This window comes from Podarcis cretensis (genome assembly GCF_951804945.1).
Source record: "Podarcis cretensis genome assembly, chromosome: 10".
NCBI classification, from domain to species: domain Eukaryota; kingdom Metazoa; phylum Chordata; class Lepidosauria; order Squamata; family Lacertidae; genus Podarcis; species Podarcis cretensis.
In genome coordinates, this window is record NC_137179.1 from 77,236,896 (window position 1) to 77,251,390 (window position 14,495).

Consider the following 14,495-nt stretch of genomic DNA (forward strand, 5'->3'; position numbering starts at 1 on the left):
AAAGAAAATGAAGGAACATTCTTTCTTTCACCTCTGGTGGACTTGCCCTAGAGTGAAGGCTTTCTGGGAAATGATATATAATGAGCTGAAAAAGGTATTTAAGTATACCTTCACTAAGAAACCAGAGGCCTTCCTTTTGGGTATTGTCGGCCAGAAGGTGTTAAGGAAGGACCGAACATTTTTTATGTATGCAACAACAGCAGCAAGGATACTTATTGCTAAGCACTGGAAAACCCAAGATCTACCCACACTGGAAGAGTGGCAGATGCAGCTGATAGACTATATGGAACTAGCCGAGATGACTGGCAGAATCCGAGACCTGGGAGAAGAGAAGGTTGAAGAAGACTGGAAGAAATTTAAGATTTATTTTAAAAAGCATTGTAATTTGGTTGAATGTTAAGAAGGATGCTAGATCATAAATAATTGACCACCACTAAATTAGATGGAATGGGACGCAGGTGGCGCTGTGGGTTAAAGCCTCAGCGCCTAGGGCTTGCCGATCGAAAGGTCGGCGGTTCGAATCCCTGCGGCGGGGTGTGCTCCCGTCGTTCGGTCCCAGCGCCTGCCAACCTAGCAGTTCGAAAGCACCCTCGGGTGCAAGTAGATAAATAGGGACCGCTTACTAGCGGGAAGGTAAACGGCGTTTCCGTGTGCGGCTCTGGCTCTGGCTCTGGCTCTGGCCAGAGCAGCGATGTCACGCTGGCCACGTGACCCGGAAGTGTCTCCGGACAGCGCTGGCCCCTGGCCTCTTAAGTGAGATGGGCGCACAACCCCAGAGTCTGTCAAGACTGGCCCGTACAGGCAGGGGTACCTTTACCTTTACCTTTTAAATTAGATGGAATTAGGACGATAAGTAGATCGAGGAAAATATAAATCATTTGGAGAACGATTAGATTATGTTTAAAAGAATGGGACCTAAGAATATAAACAAGATGATAATTTGCTGGTTAAAACTTAAGACGATGTAAGTGGGAGCGGGAGATGTGAGGGAGTCCAAAGAGGTTTTGAAAATATGTTATGATATATGCTATATTGTTGATTATTTTTGCATTTGTATTTAAAAAATCTTAATAAACATTTATAAAAAATAATAATAATAAGTTTAGCACTACTGTGTGTAAAAAGCCTGCAGAATGGAAGATATTTTTATTTTCTTATTTTAAAGTCACCAGTACAACAAAGATGAAATGAATACAGCAAAACATTTAAACCAAACACACAAGCTATGAAAACTACAGACTACAAAGAACAAAAAAGTCCAGCATGTAAATGCATGAAAAGCAGCAACACAAATCTTTGAGTACCCTCAGAAAAAAAGCACTGTGCTTGTCCAGCTCAGCATCGATGGAGAAGTTGCTGGTTATGACAGAACCCAGGTAGACAAAATTGTCTCACCTCAAGCATGTGAACACCAATGCTGAGTGATTGCAAACACGTCTTGAAGCAGCCCAAGAGCCTTTTGCCAATCTTGGCTGGTATGAAAACAATGGTCCAGGTGACAGGGATAGTTTTGCCCCAGTTAGCCATGAGTTGGTATTCTCCCAATTGGACTACTGCAATGCACTATGTGCGGCTGCCTTTGAAAATAGCCTGAAATCTTCAGTTAGTTTAAAATATGGATGCAAGACTGCGAACTGGGACAAGCATAGCACACCATTTTCACTGGCTCTCAGTCCATTTCTGGTCATGATTCAAGGTGCTGGTTTTGACCTTTGAGATCTTGGAAGCAGGATACTTGAAGGACTGCCTCTGCTCTGTGTGGCAGGTGGCTTATAGGTGAGAAGCCTTTGCGGTGGTGCTTCTCCAGCTGTGGAATGCCCTTTGCACTGAGGCTCATCTGGAATCTTCTTTGGTACAATTTGTTTGTATGTTGCTCTTCCCCTCCACAATGTGAGTATTACGCTGTATTTAGATTTTATTCTTACCTTGTGAGCCACCCTGAGATTTTTGTAATAGGTTGGTATAAATAAATGAATGCTCGCACACCACTGTCAACTTCCTGGGATGGAGGGACTCTATGCAGCCTAAATTTGGGACAGAAGGATTTCTTCTCCCACATTGTGTTTTTCTTTATTTGCAATATACAGTATATCAGTTACAAACAGTGATTCATATACAGCAGTTTTTTACCCCCCCCCCCCAAAGACCAAATGTCTATTTAATTACATTTAACTTTTAAGTCATTTCAGTTTCTAAACAAAGGTATCCTCCACAAATCACCATGTGCTCTTGGCAACCTATAACCATGTTCTATCAAAGTTATGTATGTAATGAAACTATGCCAGGCAAAAGCATTGATTTTCTTGTCCAACTCTCTTGTACATGGGTTGTCATGATTTCCTGTAACAGTTTTCTATTCATGCAGCATTTGAAAGTCACCTATTCAGAGGCATACATTTATTTCATCCCTCTCAATCAAAACACTCTCTCTTTGCCACTACCAATATGCTAGTGTTGACACACAGTGCTAATGTACCAGCCTCAAAGTGTGATTGTTCTTTCAGATATGACCAAACAAAAACCCACAAAAACAAAGAGAAAAAGAGAATTTCTCTAACTTCAAGCATTGCGAATGGCAAACATGACCATCTTTATGAAACAGACAATTTAACATTAGGCGTAGAAAAAAATCATACAGGAAAATTAAATGGAAATGTCCATCTGCCTCTGCAAATTCTGCTTTATAGTAACTCCGGAATGCAATTACCAGCAAACTGAAAAACACTGACCTCTAGCCTTGCCTCTAGGTCTTCCATGTGCTGTTGTCTGCTTGTGTGCTCTTGCAGCTTTTCAATGGCTCGACTGCTGTTAGGCTCTTTGGAGATGAGCTGTTGGAGAAAGAGGAAAATTATTCCTAAGAGCGAAGGAAAGGAGTCCAGCAAAGGGAGGATGTAAAGCCATTATTAGCTATCTTATACATAATTTCTAGTGTGCTGCCAAATCATGTCTAGCCACCATATATAATGCTACAGCAAAACAAAAGCCTCTTTCAACCAATCACGCAGCAAAGTGTTACTCATTACCTGCCATTTTTCCTAATTATTGATGGGAACCCCTCAATGTAATTTTAAGGAGGCAGACAGTTTTTGATGTTTAGAATGAAGTACTTCAAAATTGGAATACTGTTATTAGTGGGGTGGGAAAGGTGAAAGAATTTTACATCTGGCAACTAATATGCCCCTTTGGTTTCAGACAGTACATGGGTAGGCAAATCTAAAAGCCCGGACACAAATTTTCATGGCCCTCCAGAAGATCTGGTGGCTCATTTACCAGAAGTAATGTACCGTATTTAGCGTTAGCTCTGGAAGTCTATACTCAATTCTGACCAAACTAAGCATCCTAGAGCAAAATATACGTCAATATGACCCCACCCCCCAAGATCACAGAATCATAGAATTGGAAGGGATCCAAGGGTCATCTAGTCCAGTCCCTGCAAATATGACCATAAAACCTTCACACACACCCTTAATCAATCATATGAGACTCTACTAGGCCACAGACTAATTTTATACTTATAATATGCAAGATTTCTAATATTTCTAATATTAAAATTTCTCTATGTTTTCAGGCAAGTGGTGTAAGGAACAAAAGCTGAACATGTCATGAAGCTGAAGCATCATCATTGTGGAAAGTAGAGATTGCTGGTCTCTGCTTCAGAGAAAGACAACAAATTACAAATAATGTCAATGGAGAGGAAATATGAATCAGTTGATGCTATGACTTATCCTGTAGTAGCACCATTTTTATGGGACTTGTGTTTGTTATGCCAGAGACATTCAAATGAGTGTTTAGTTATTTCAAAGTATGAAGGTTACTGTCAGGGAACTGACATCAAAGGGAGAAACGGAGGCAGGGCACCAGAGCGATGCCGGGGAGGGAACCAGCAGAGGGGAAGGATTTCAGCGTGACACCAGTGGAGAGGAGAGGGAGATGGAGGAGGCGGTGTCAGGGCTCCAAGACCCTTCAAGCGAAACTAGCGGAGAGAGTGCTGGCACGCCCCTGCCTTCCCCTTACTTGCGCAGACACGTTCCGTGCAGAGAACATAGGAGGAGACTTGGGGTCAAACAGCTTTTATGCTGGAAGAAATTCAAGAAACGCCCATTGACGGATTCTGCAAGTGACTAACAGGTCACGGAGGGTGAGCTCTAACCCTAAACCAAGTCGAGCAAACGATCTAATTGAACTGAAGGCAATTTACGCACAAGTAACCCCTTACAACCATTACAGTTACATTACAATCTTGACATTTTTGCTGAATATGGTGCGCTTCCAACAGTTTAAAGAAATTTGGATCAATTGGATTATGGAAGTGGACTTTTGTAAACCCAGTAGCACATGCGCCCCTCCTATCGTCAGGGGTTGTTGTTGACCAAGTTCACAGTGAAAATAACAAAATTGGCACCAACTCTGCCTTTGCTCCAGGACAGCAAAACCACTTTTTGTTTGGGGGGCATTATCAAATTGTTTCTACCAGTCATAAAGCTGTACTTTCAGAGTTTTTCAATGGAAGGGTGAGATAAAGTTTTAAGAAACAAATACATAACCGGGCACAACACCTTTGGCTTTGTTGTCTGCTCTTCACTCATACTTAAGGGGAGCATAACTCCATTTCCTGTTCCTCCAGTCCCCAAATTAGAAAAGCTGAGCACCAGATGTCAATCAATCAACACTTTATTACAGTTGTAGACAAGCATAGAGCACCAGATGTGTCCATTCATAAGAAGAAGAAAAGGTTTGATGGCTTTGATTGTACATGCTAAAGTATACATAGACATTGGAATGATCCAGGTAAAATCTGACATTTGAGAAGTCAAATCTTTATAGGTGCAAAAATATAGAAGAAAAGGCATCGTTAAAAATGTGGCCATTTACAAGCAACAATGTGATGCAAACAAATCCATGAGTGGGGTTAACCTCACAGAAAACTCTAAAATGTAGGGGGAAATACATACTAGCTGGCTGGATATATTGGTTTTATTATAAAATTAACCATATATTAAATCTGTTCCTGCAAAAGCTTTCCTCTTATGTTTGACTAATAAATCCAAATAGAGCCTTTTATTACAGACACTTGACTGGTTATGTTTGGGTTAGTTTACAACCTTTTGTTTAGCAAGCTTTTGAGGTAAGGCCTTGGTGAAGCAAAATTAAGGTTTTATTACAAAACTGTAAAAGAAAATGAATAGTGAAATGTCCTGCCTAAACTGTGCTGTTGAATATTTCATCACTGACACATTATTGTTGGGTGGATATTTTTTTAAAACCATAAAATATTGGTTTACATTTTTACTGTACAAAACATATCTGAACTTATTCTTCTAGTGAACATCAGTGCTATTTCATTAAAAAGTAGGTGCACAAGATGAGAAAGCAACATTATCTACCATGTTAAAGATCTAAGTAGTGATTTATTTTTTTTACATACCCACCTCTCCATATAGACTAAATATTTGTGCCAAACTTAGATATTTTCACACTTGAAGTGAAAATGCCAGTGGCAGAGTGCTTATGGTGTGGTATATCTATTTTGTACTTAGGTGTTTGCACCTGAGTGCAAAATATAGCATGATGCTCACTAGGGAGAAAAAATTACTTGGTAATAGGGAGATCACACCTAGCTGGGGATATTGGGAAGAGTGTAGGATGCTGAATGTAACCATACAATCCAAGAGGATTCATTTGGTGAGCTGTATTTATATAGAAATACTTATAACAGTGCTTTTTCTCAAGGGTACACAGTACCGGCATATTTTTTTCTGGAAGAAAAGCACTGGCTAAAACTCTGGCACTTGCTGTAACAACTTCATGATGAGTACCAGCACCTTTCTTTCCTAGAAGGAAAATGCTGCTTATAAACCTCAAAAAATTTATTGCGACACACAGAGGGCTTGCCTTTACCACCCCATGCACACCTTTCAGTTTAGATCAGGGATAGGGAGCTTGTGGCCCTCCAGATGATGCTCGACTCCATTCCCAACAACGCCAGCCAACAAAGCCAATGATAAAGGTTGTTGAGAACTGTAGTCCAACCACAGGCTGCCCACCGCCATTGAGACCCTTTCCCCACTTCACAGATGTCAGGCAAAAGTCAAAAGTCAACACACCCAGCTAGTGTGAGAAACATTTTAAAAAGGCACAAAGTAAGGCAGGAAGAAAGAAAAGCTCTTGCCCTACAGCGAAAGTGGGCGGGGAGGTTGCTTTTACTGTGACCTTAAGAATTTGTTTATACAGGTGGGCTCACCAACTCATGAATGCAGAATCAAGTGGTGAGGTCGGTATGAACAGGCCAACACAGATATAATGCCAGAAATAGAGGTCTCATATCAGCTCAGATGCAAAGCTTTCTTGTTCCCATATATATCTATGAGTCATCAAGTGTAGAGTGATAAACATGCATAAGTTAACTAGAGAAAATCACATTTCTCTTGCAACCATTAAGATGCACCATATAAATAAAGAAATATACTTAATGACTCATACTCTCCTCTGCTCTCCTGGTTGGTAACTTGAAGTTCATAACCAAACAATGGTTTACTAAAGCAGCATTGAGTATCAGGACCAAGCACCCCTGCCTCCTGTGGAGCACTGACTTCAGAACAAAGATCCCAAGGACTGGCTTTCTGCGTCAAAAATCCATGTCACAATGGGATAAAGGAAGACATAAAACCCACTGACAAATACCCCTTCCTCTTGGTTCATGTGGGAACCAATGACACTGCAAGCAATAGCCTCCAGAAGATCAAAAGTGACTATGAGGCTCTGGGCAGGAAATTGAAGCAATTAAATGCACAAATTGTCATCTCATCTGTCCTCCCAGTTGAACGATGTGGCCCAGGGAGAGAGGGAAAAATACTGGAAGTGAACAGCTGGCTTCGCAAATGGTGTAAACAGGAACGGTTTGGATTCTTAGATCACGGACTGCAGTTTCTTGAAGATGGACTTCTGGCAAGCGATGGGCTGCACCTCACAATGGTTGGGAGGAATGTTTTTGCCAAAAATCTCAGAAACCTCATCAGGAGGGCTTTAAACTGACTAATGTGGGGGAGGGAGACAGTGCTCCTGAAGGTAGGAGTCTATCAATTGATGAAGATGATCATCCAAATGTCATAGACCAAATGGAGCAAATAGCACGCAGACCTAGTGGTGGGAGGAAAAAATCCTTAAATAAGAGACACGGGGGAATGATTAATGGACTTCAATGTCTGTACACTAATGCGCAAAGCATGGGAAATAAACAAGATGAGCTTGAGCTCTTGGTACAGCAAACTAAATATGACATAATAGGCATCACTGAAACCTGGTGGGATAAGTCCCATGACTGGAATGTAATAATGGAGGGATACAATCTATTTCAGAGAAACAGACCAGACAAGAAAGGAGGAGGAGTGGCGTTATATGTCAGGAATGTGTATACCTGTGAAGAGATCCAAGATTTAGAACCTCAAAGCCAAAGTGAGAGCATTTGGGTCAAAATTAAGGGAGAGAAGAATAACAGGGACCTCATTGTGGGAGTTTACTATAGATCCCCAAGCCAAATGGAGGACATAGATGATGCCTTCCTGGAACAGATGGCCAAGCATGCAAAAGGAAGGGAGATAGTAGTAATGGGGGTCTTCAATTACCCGGATATTTGCTGGATGTCAAACTCAGCCAAGAGCATAAGGTCAAACTGATTCCTCACTGGCCTTGCAGACAACTTCGTTGTCCAGAAAGTGGAAGAAGCAACAAGAGGAACAGCCATTTTAGATCTGGTCCTAACCAATGTTGATGACCTGGTTAGTGGGGTAGAAGTGGAAGGATCATTAGGCGCGAGTGATCATGCTCTTCTGAAGTTTACTATACAGCAGAAAGGAGCAGCCAAGCATACTAGGACTCAATTTCTTGACTTTAAGAAAGCCGACTTCATAAAACTTAGGGAAGTGCTGGGTGAGATCCCATGGACAGTAATACTAAAAGGAAAGGGAGTTCATGATGGCTGGGAGTTTGTTAAGAGGGAGATAGTAAAAGCACAACTTCAGGCAATACCAATGAGACGGAAACATGGAAGGTGCCTAAAGAAGCCAGGGTGGCTATCTAAAGAACTTTTAACTGAGTTAAGATTAAAAAAGGATGTGTACAAAAAATGGAAAAGGGGGGAAACCACCAAAGAGGAATTCAAACAAATAGCCAGCACGTGTAGACACAAAGTCAGAAAAGCTAAAGCACAGAATGAACTCAGGCTTGCTAGAGAGGTTAAAAGCAACAAAAAAGGCTTTTATGGGTATGTTCGTAGCAAAAGGAAGAACAAAGAAAGAGTGGGGTCACTCAGAGGAGAAGATGGTGAAATGCAAACAGAGGACACAGAAAGGGCTGAACTCCTCAATGCCTTCTTTGCCTCAGTCTTCTCCGATAAAGAAAACAATGCCCGACCTGAAGAATTTGGAGCAAATGATTCAGCAGAGGAAACACAGCCCAGAATAACTAAGGAGATAGTACAAGAAGACTTGGCTAGTTTAGATGTATTCAAGTCTCCAGGGCCAGATGAACTGCATCCAAGAGTATTAAAAGAACTGACAGATGTGATCTCAGAACCACTGGCAGTCATCTTTGAGAATTCCTGGAGAACAGGCGAAGTCCCGGCAGACTGGAGGAGGGCAAATGTTGTCCCTATTTTCAAAAAGGGGAAAAGAGAGGACCCAAATAATTACCGCCAAGTCAGTCTGACATCAATACCAGGGAAGATTCTGGAGCAGATCATTAAGCAAACAGTCTGTGAGCACCTAGAAAGGAATGCTGTGATCACCAATAGTCAGCATGGATTTCTGAAAAATAAGTCATGTCAGACTAGCCTGATCTCATTTTTTGACAGAATTACAACCTGGTAGATGAAGGGAACGCAGTGGATGTAGCCTACCTTGATTTCAGCAAGGCATTTAACAAGGTGCCCCATGATATTCTTGTAAAGAAGCTGGTAAAATGTGGACTTGACTATGCTACCACTCAGTGGATTTGTAACTGGCTGACTGACCGAACCCAAAGGGTGCTCATCAATGGTTCCTCTTCATCCTGGAGAAGAGTGACTAGTAGGGTGCCACAGGGTTCTGTCTTGGGCCCGGTCTTATTCAACATCTTTATCAACGACTTGGATGATGGACTCAAGGGCATCCTGATCAAATTTGCAGATGACGCCAAACTGGGAGGGGTGGCTAACACCCCAGAGGACAGGATCACACTTCAAAACGACCTTGACAGATTAGAGAACTGGAAGAGGAGGTTAAGGGGTGATATGATAGCCATGTTCAAATATATAAAAGGATGTCACATAGGGGAGGGAGAAAGGTTGTTTTCTGCTGCTCCAGAGAAGCGGACACGGAGCAATGGTTCCAAACTACAAGAAAAAAGATTCCACCTAAACATTAGGAAGAACCTCCTGACAGTAAGAGCTGTTCGACAGTGGAATTTGCTGCCAAGGAGTGTGGTGGAGTCTCCTTCTTTGGAGGTCTTTAAGCAGAGGCTTGACAACCATATGTCAGGAGTGCTCTGGTGGTGTTTCCTGCTTGGCAGGGGGTTGGACTCGATGGCCCTTGTGGTCTCTTCCAACTCTATGATTCTATGATTCTATGATATGGCAGATTTATTTATTTCCTGTCTTTATGTATATTTCCATCCTGAAACCCAAGGTGTCACATCTGAGGAAGTCTCCCATCTAGGCACTGACTTGCTTACACAGCAACAAGGTCTTGTGTGCTTTTTTTTTTTTTAAAAAATGATTTTTATTAAAGATTTTTTTTTGTTTACAAAAGTACATGCATTTTCTCTTTTTCAGGTTGTAATGTCTTTTCTACAGGTCAGATACTGAGCATCCCACGGGATCTTTGATGGTTTTGTTGTGAAAACATCAGTCAAAGACATTTAAACCTATTTTTCCAGTTGTGAAAATGTACATGAAATATACTCAGAGTCGCAAAGTGATTTCATGCTCTTTATTCAGCTCATAGTGGTGAGGAGGAATGAATGAAAGTCCCCTCAAGGTATCTGCTTTATATACATTATTTACACAATGGGCTGCACATGATTGGCTAATTCCGGAATTCTACTGTAAGCCAATCAGGTTGTGGATTCACTTCTATCTGGAGCATGATTGGGTAGTTCCTGCCAACCAATCATACTGCTGCATTGTTCTAGGACCAATCAGACTGCTGCATTCTGAATCCTATTGTTCTAGGACCAATCAGGCTGCTGCCTTTTGGATCCTATTGTTCTAGGGCCAATCAGACTGCTGCAGTTTGGATCCTATTCAACCCAGTACATAACACCACATCTTCTCTCCCAAATTCTTAATCATCTTACAGCTGCAATGACTACACATCTGTACAATTTCATAGAAAACCTGTGGCTCATATTCACCCGTGGGCTGGAGATCAGAACTGGAGGCTAGTGAAAGAACAAAATGGCATTCTGAGGATGGAATTGTTATCAGCAGGCAGGAAGCAACTCAGGGAAGCTGCATTCCCCTGATATTGCAGGTGAAGCTAAGAGAGCTGGGGCACCATTGAAATGCTCAAAGCAACTAGTGTGTGTCTCTGGGCATTCAGAGCTGAAGCAGTAGCAAAAGCAAACTGTCTAAGTAAAAACAACCCTCCATCAACTGCCGATTTATTCATCACATGCTTTCTATGGGGTTTTCATTTCCAATGGACTACATGATATTTCACAAAGTTACACTGAGAAAAAATAATATATTAAGTTCATAGCTTATGGATCATTTCCCACGTTATTTTAAAATAGCCGCTTCTGGGTGGGGGTGAGGGAAAAGATTGCCTAAATTGCAAATGAGTGTCCATAAGCTGGCTATGAATACAATATTTAAAAGTCCACATTTTAATACTAGGCCAAGGAGTTTTCTAACATAAGCATAGCACGGCACAAGCTTTTGTGGGCTAAACTATAGTCAAATGGTTCATCTGTTGATTGGCTTGGATAGATTCTGACCTTGTTGCCAAAAGCAGTGGTTTAAAAACAATATTAGAATCTCTCCCCACTGCCCCACAGTTCTGGGTTTCCATAAAAACAAGCATTAAACCAGAAAAACTGCTTCTAAATCAGTTTACCATGCATTAACTTCCTTCAAATGTAACAATAAGCCATGGTTTATGCCACAAAATACCCAGCACCTGCAGTCCATAGGCAGGGACAACCCAGACTGGCAACCCCGCCATACACTTTATGGCCTCTTGGCAATGTGTGGCTGCACTTTGGTCAATTGCTTCCACTTTCCTCTTCCCTTGGTGTGAATGGGAGCAACAAGCCATGAAGCCTTGCCTTGCCGTGTGATGTGAATTTGGGGTTGAGGTTCGTTTCTTTCTAACAAACCATAATCGGCAAGCCAACAACAAGAAAAAAAAAACCTGGCTTCATATTGGTGAGCATTTGTAGTTTGCTAGAGGAAACAAACCATAATCCCATACCACCCAACTTTTTCCAGCCCCCAAACGGGATGTGTGTCTTCTGGCATGCACCCCTGGGAGAGTCATGTGGCCCACACCTCACCTCGCCCTCCCAAACAGTGCATTTTTGGGGTTCAGAGTGCAAGGCGAGAGCACTCAAGATGGTGGCACCCAAAATGGCTGCCACAATCTCACATGAACCAATGGAATGTCCCTCTTTTGTGGGACTTTGGGAGGTGTGTAATCCCTGGTTCAGACATAATTACAAGCCAAGGCTTCATGGCTTGTTGCTCTTGATCCTGCCAAGGAGGAAATGAAACCAGAGTATTTGTGCTGTGGGCACCATCTCACTGCTCTATCCAAATCAGCCAAACCCTCACTATGGTTTGTCATTGCATGCAAACTGGTTCATTCTCTGAAAGCAATACAAACAGAAAGGGTGACAAGGATAACAATTTTTCTGAGGGAATGACAACCAATATTACATGATTAAATTGTTGTAACCTGCCCTTGTAACTTCTGATGAAAGGCAAATAAGAAATCTTATGTATTGAATAAAAAAAATATGAGATGTTTTCATGTTGTAAACATTCAAAATAAATGTTGGAAATACCCAGTGCTATTTTTCTAGAAAAAGAGGTGCTGGAACTCACCATGAACTCTTAGAATGCCAATGGTGCCCACCTGAGAGGTGCCCTGAAAATACCATTTGTTTGAATTTAACGCTGACCACTGCAAGGCATATACCGTAAATTTTGCTCCATAAGACGCAGATTTTTCCTCCTAGAAAGTAAGGGGAAATGTCTGTGCGTGTTATGGAGCGAATGCCTACAGATGGCGGGGGAATCTGCTGCAGTTGTGAGCAGTCTGTGGCTCGCTTTGAAACAGCAAAGCGGGTGTAAGCGGCTCCTGTCAGCGAGCCGAGCTGGGGAGGAGGGAGAGAAGAAGAGCGGGGTTGGCTACTTTAAAACAACCCCGTCCTCTATGATCCTCTCTCCTCCCCACTGAGCTGCTAAGTAGCAGCAAAGCTTTTCAGCCAGCCTAGCCGGGAGGAGGGAGAGAAGCAGAGCGGGGTTGGCTGCTTTAAAACAACCCCGTCCTCTCTGTCCCTGCCTGCAGTTTTTTGCTGTCCGATTTTGGATTAGCCACTGTAGGGGCTGTGTGTGTGTGTGCTTGAGCTATCGTTCTCCTCCTCCTGCTTCCCGTTCACTCTCCCTGCGCCCCTGCGCTCTCCCTCCGACTTTAGAATTGACACTCTGTGTGTCTGTGTGTGAGAGAGGATTGACACTCTGTGTGTCTGTGTGTGAGAGAGGGCTCCTTCTCCTTCTCTTGCTTCAGTTCACTCTCCCTGCGCCCCTCCGACTTTAGAATTGACACTCTGTGTGTCTGTGTGTGAGAGAGGATTGACACTCTGTGTGTCTCTGTGTGTGAGAGGGCTCCTTCTCCTTCTCTTGCTTCCTGTTCACTCTCCCTGCGCCCCTGCGCTCTCCCTGCACCCCTCCGACTTTAGAATCGACACTCTGTGTGTCTCTCTGTGTGTGAGGGCTCCTTCTCCTTCTCTTGCTTCCCATTCACTCCCCCAGCGCCCCTGCGACTTCCAGCGCCCTGCGACTTTAGGGCCAGTTCTCTCTCTCTCTCTCTGTGTGGTTTTGACCTCACTGCGCTTGTTGGGGGAGAGTGTTGGTCGCAATTTTTCTTGATTTGTCTCAGAGTGGTTACTATCATGGTTTCCTTGCCGGGGAGGAGGGAGAGACGCAGAGCCTGCTTGTTCTAAAAGAGCAAAGCCAGAGAGGAGCCTCTCCTGCATTATTAGCAGCATCCTTCTCCACACACCCCACGCGTGCTCCTTGTCCCTTGAGTTCTTTTCCTTCCCTCCCCACTTAAAACGTGGTTACAAAGCACGGATCCACATGGATCCTCAGGATTTTTGCACTAGGTCACCCCAAATTCACCATCAGATCACATAGCATATCCATGGCTACAGCCTGCACCAAAACACACACGCACCCACTGTTTCATGGGGCCGCAATGGCGCAAAAACGTGGTTACAAAGCATGGATCCACATGGATCCTCAGGATTTTTGCATTGGGCTACCCCAAACTCACCGTCAGATCACATGTCTGTGGCCACAGCATGAACCACAAAAATCATACATCCACTGTTTCGTTTAGAATTTTTTTTCTTGTTTTCCTCCTCTAAAAACTACATGCGTGTTATGGTCAGGTGCGTGTTATAGAGCGAAAAATACGGTACATCCTAATGAAGATCATTACCCTTCAGTTTTGCCAACATTCTTTAAAAGATTCCTTATTCAAAACACGGAATAATCTTAAGTATGGGGCTGAGAAAACTAAGCTCTTCCCTGTAGGCTAAGCACCAGACTTGGCTTCATCAATTCTGCTGAAGATTCATGTACTGTGACAATTACCAACATTCTTGAACAAAAAAATGCATTAAAAGGCACACATGGCAATTGCACACTGGTACGCTTAATACTGTACTTTGCTTTCACCTATTCAGTCATATATAACCATGCAGGAATAGCAAACTCATCTATTACATTTTTACTAAATTCACATGGAAAATAGACTTGAACAAGAAAAGGCATATTATTTGTGAAATAACACTTCTGTCAGTATTCTCTTACCTTGCTCCTGTCCGCCCCACAACAAGCCTGTACAGAACCTCCTAAATTATCTTGGGGGCAGAAAGTCATAAGTCTACTGTTTCCAAGAACACAGAAGCTTTAACAACACAAACCGTCAATGATAGATCACATTTCCTGCAGTTAAGGTTGCTACCAATGTTCAAACGGTTTCTGCTTGGAGAAATGCTTTTTCTAACAAAGCTGGCACAGTTAAAGAAGGTACTGCGATACTTACTTTGTCTCCCTTGTTCCATGAGACCAGCATAGCAACAAACAACACTGAACACCCAAACAAACAGGATGCCTGTTTTCCTGTACCATACACTGGCAGACGACACAACATCCATGCTACCTAGAGACCACACAATAGCTTCATTTACATTCACTCAGCACTTTCATTTTCAGAGCTGCTTAAAGAAAA

General features: G+C 42.6%; 1 protein-coding gene across 11 annotated transcripts in view; it reads right to left on the reverse strand.

The window, feature by feature from the left end:
• Positions 1–14,495, reverse strand: part of LMNTD1 (lamin tail domain containing 1) — a 237,975-nt gene that overhangs the window by 170,212 nt on the left and 53,268 nt on the right. For 10 of the 11 annotated variants that reach the window (XR_013843021.1, XR_013843022.1, XR_013843023.1 and 7 more), the window contains exons 1-2: positions 14,310–14,416; positions 2,730–2,828 (exon numbers count right to left, since the gene is read on the reverse strand). Coding sequence is in view for 8 of the 11 variants with exons in the window: in XM_079993315.1 (XP_079849441.1) it covers positions 2,730–2,828; positions 14,310–14,339 (129 nt within the window). In the remaining 3 variants the exon portion in view is untranslated. Of the gene's footprint in view, positions 1–2,729; positions 2,829–14,309; positions 14,417–14,495 lie in introns of those variants that run through there. The other variant, XM_079993311.1, reaches the window with a different exon arrangement.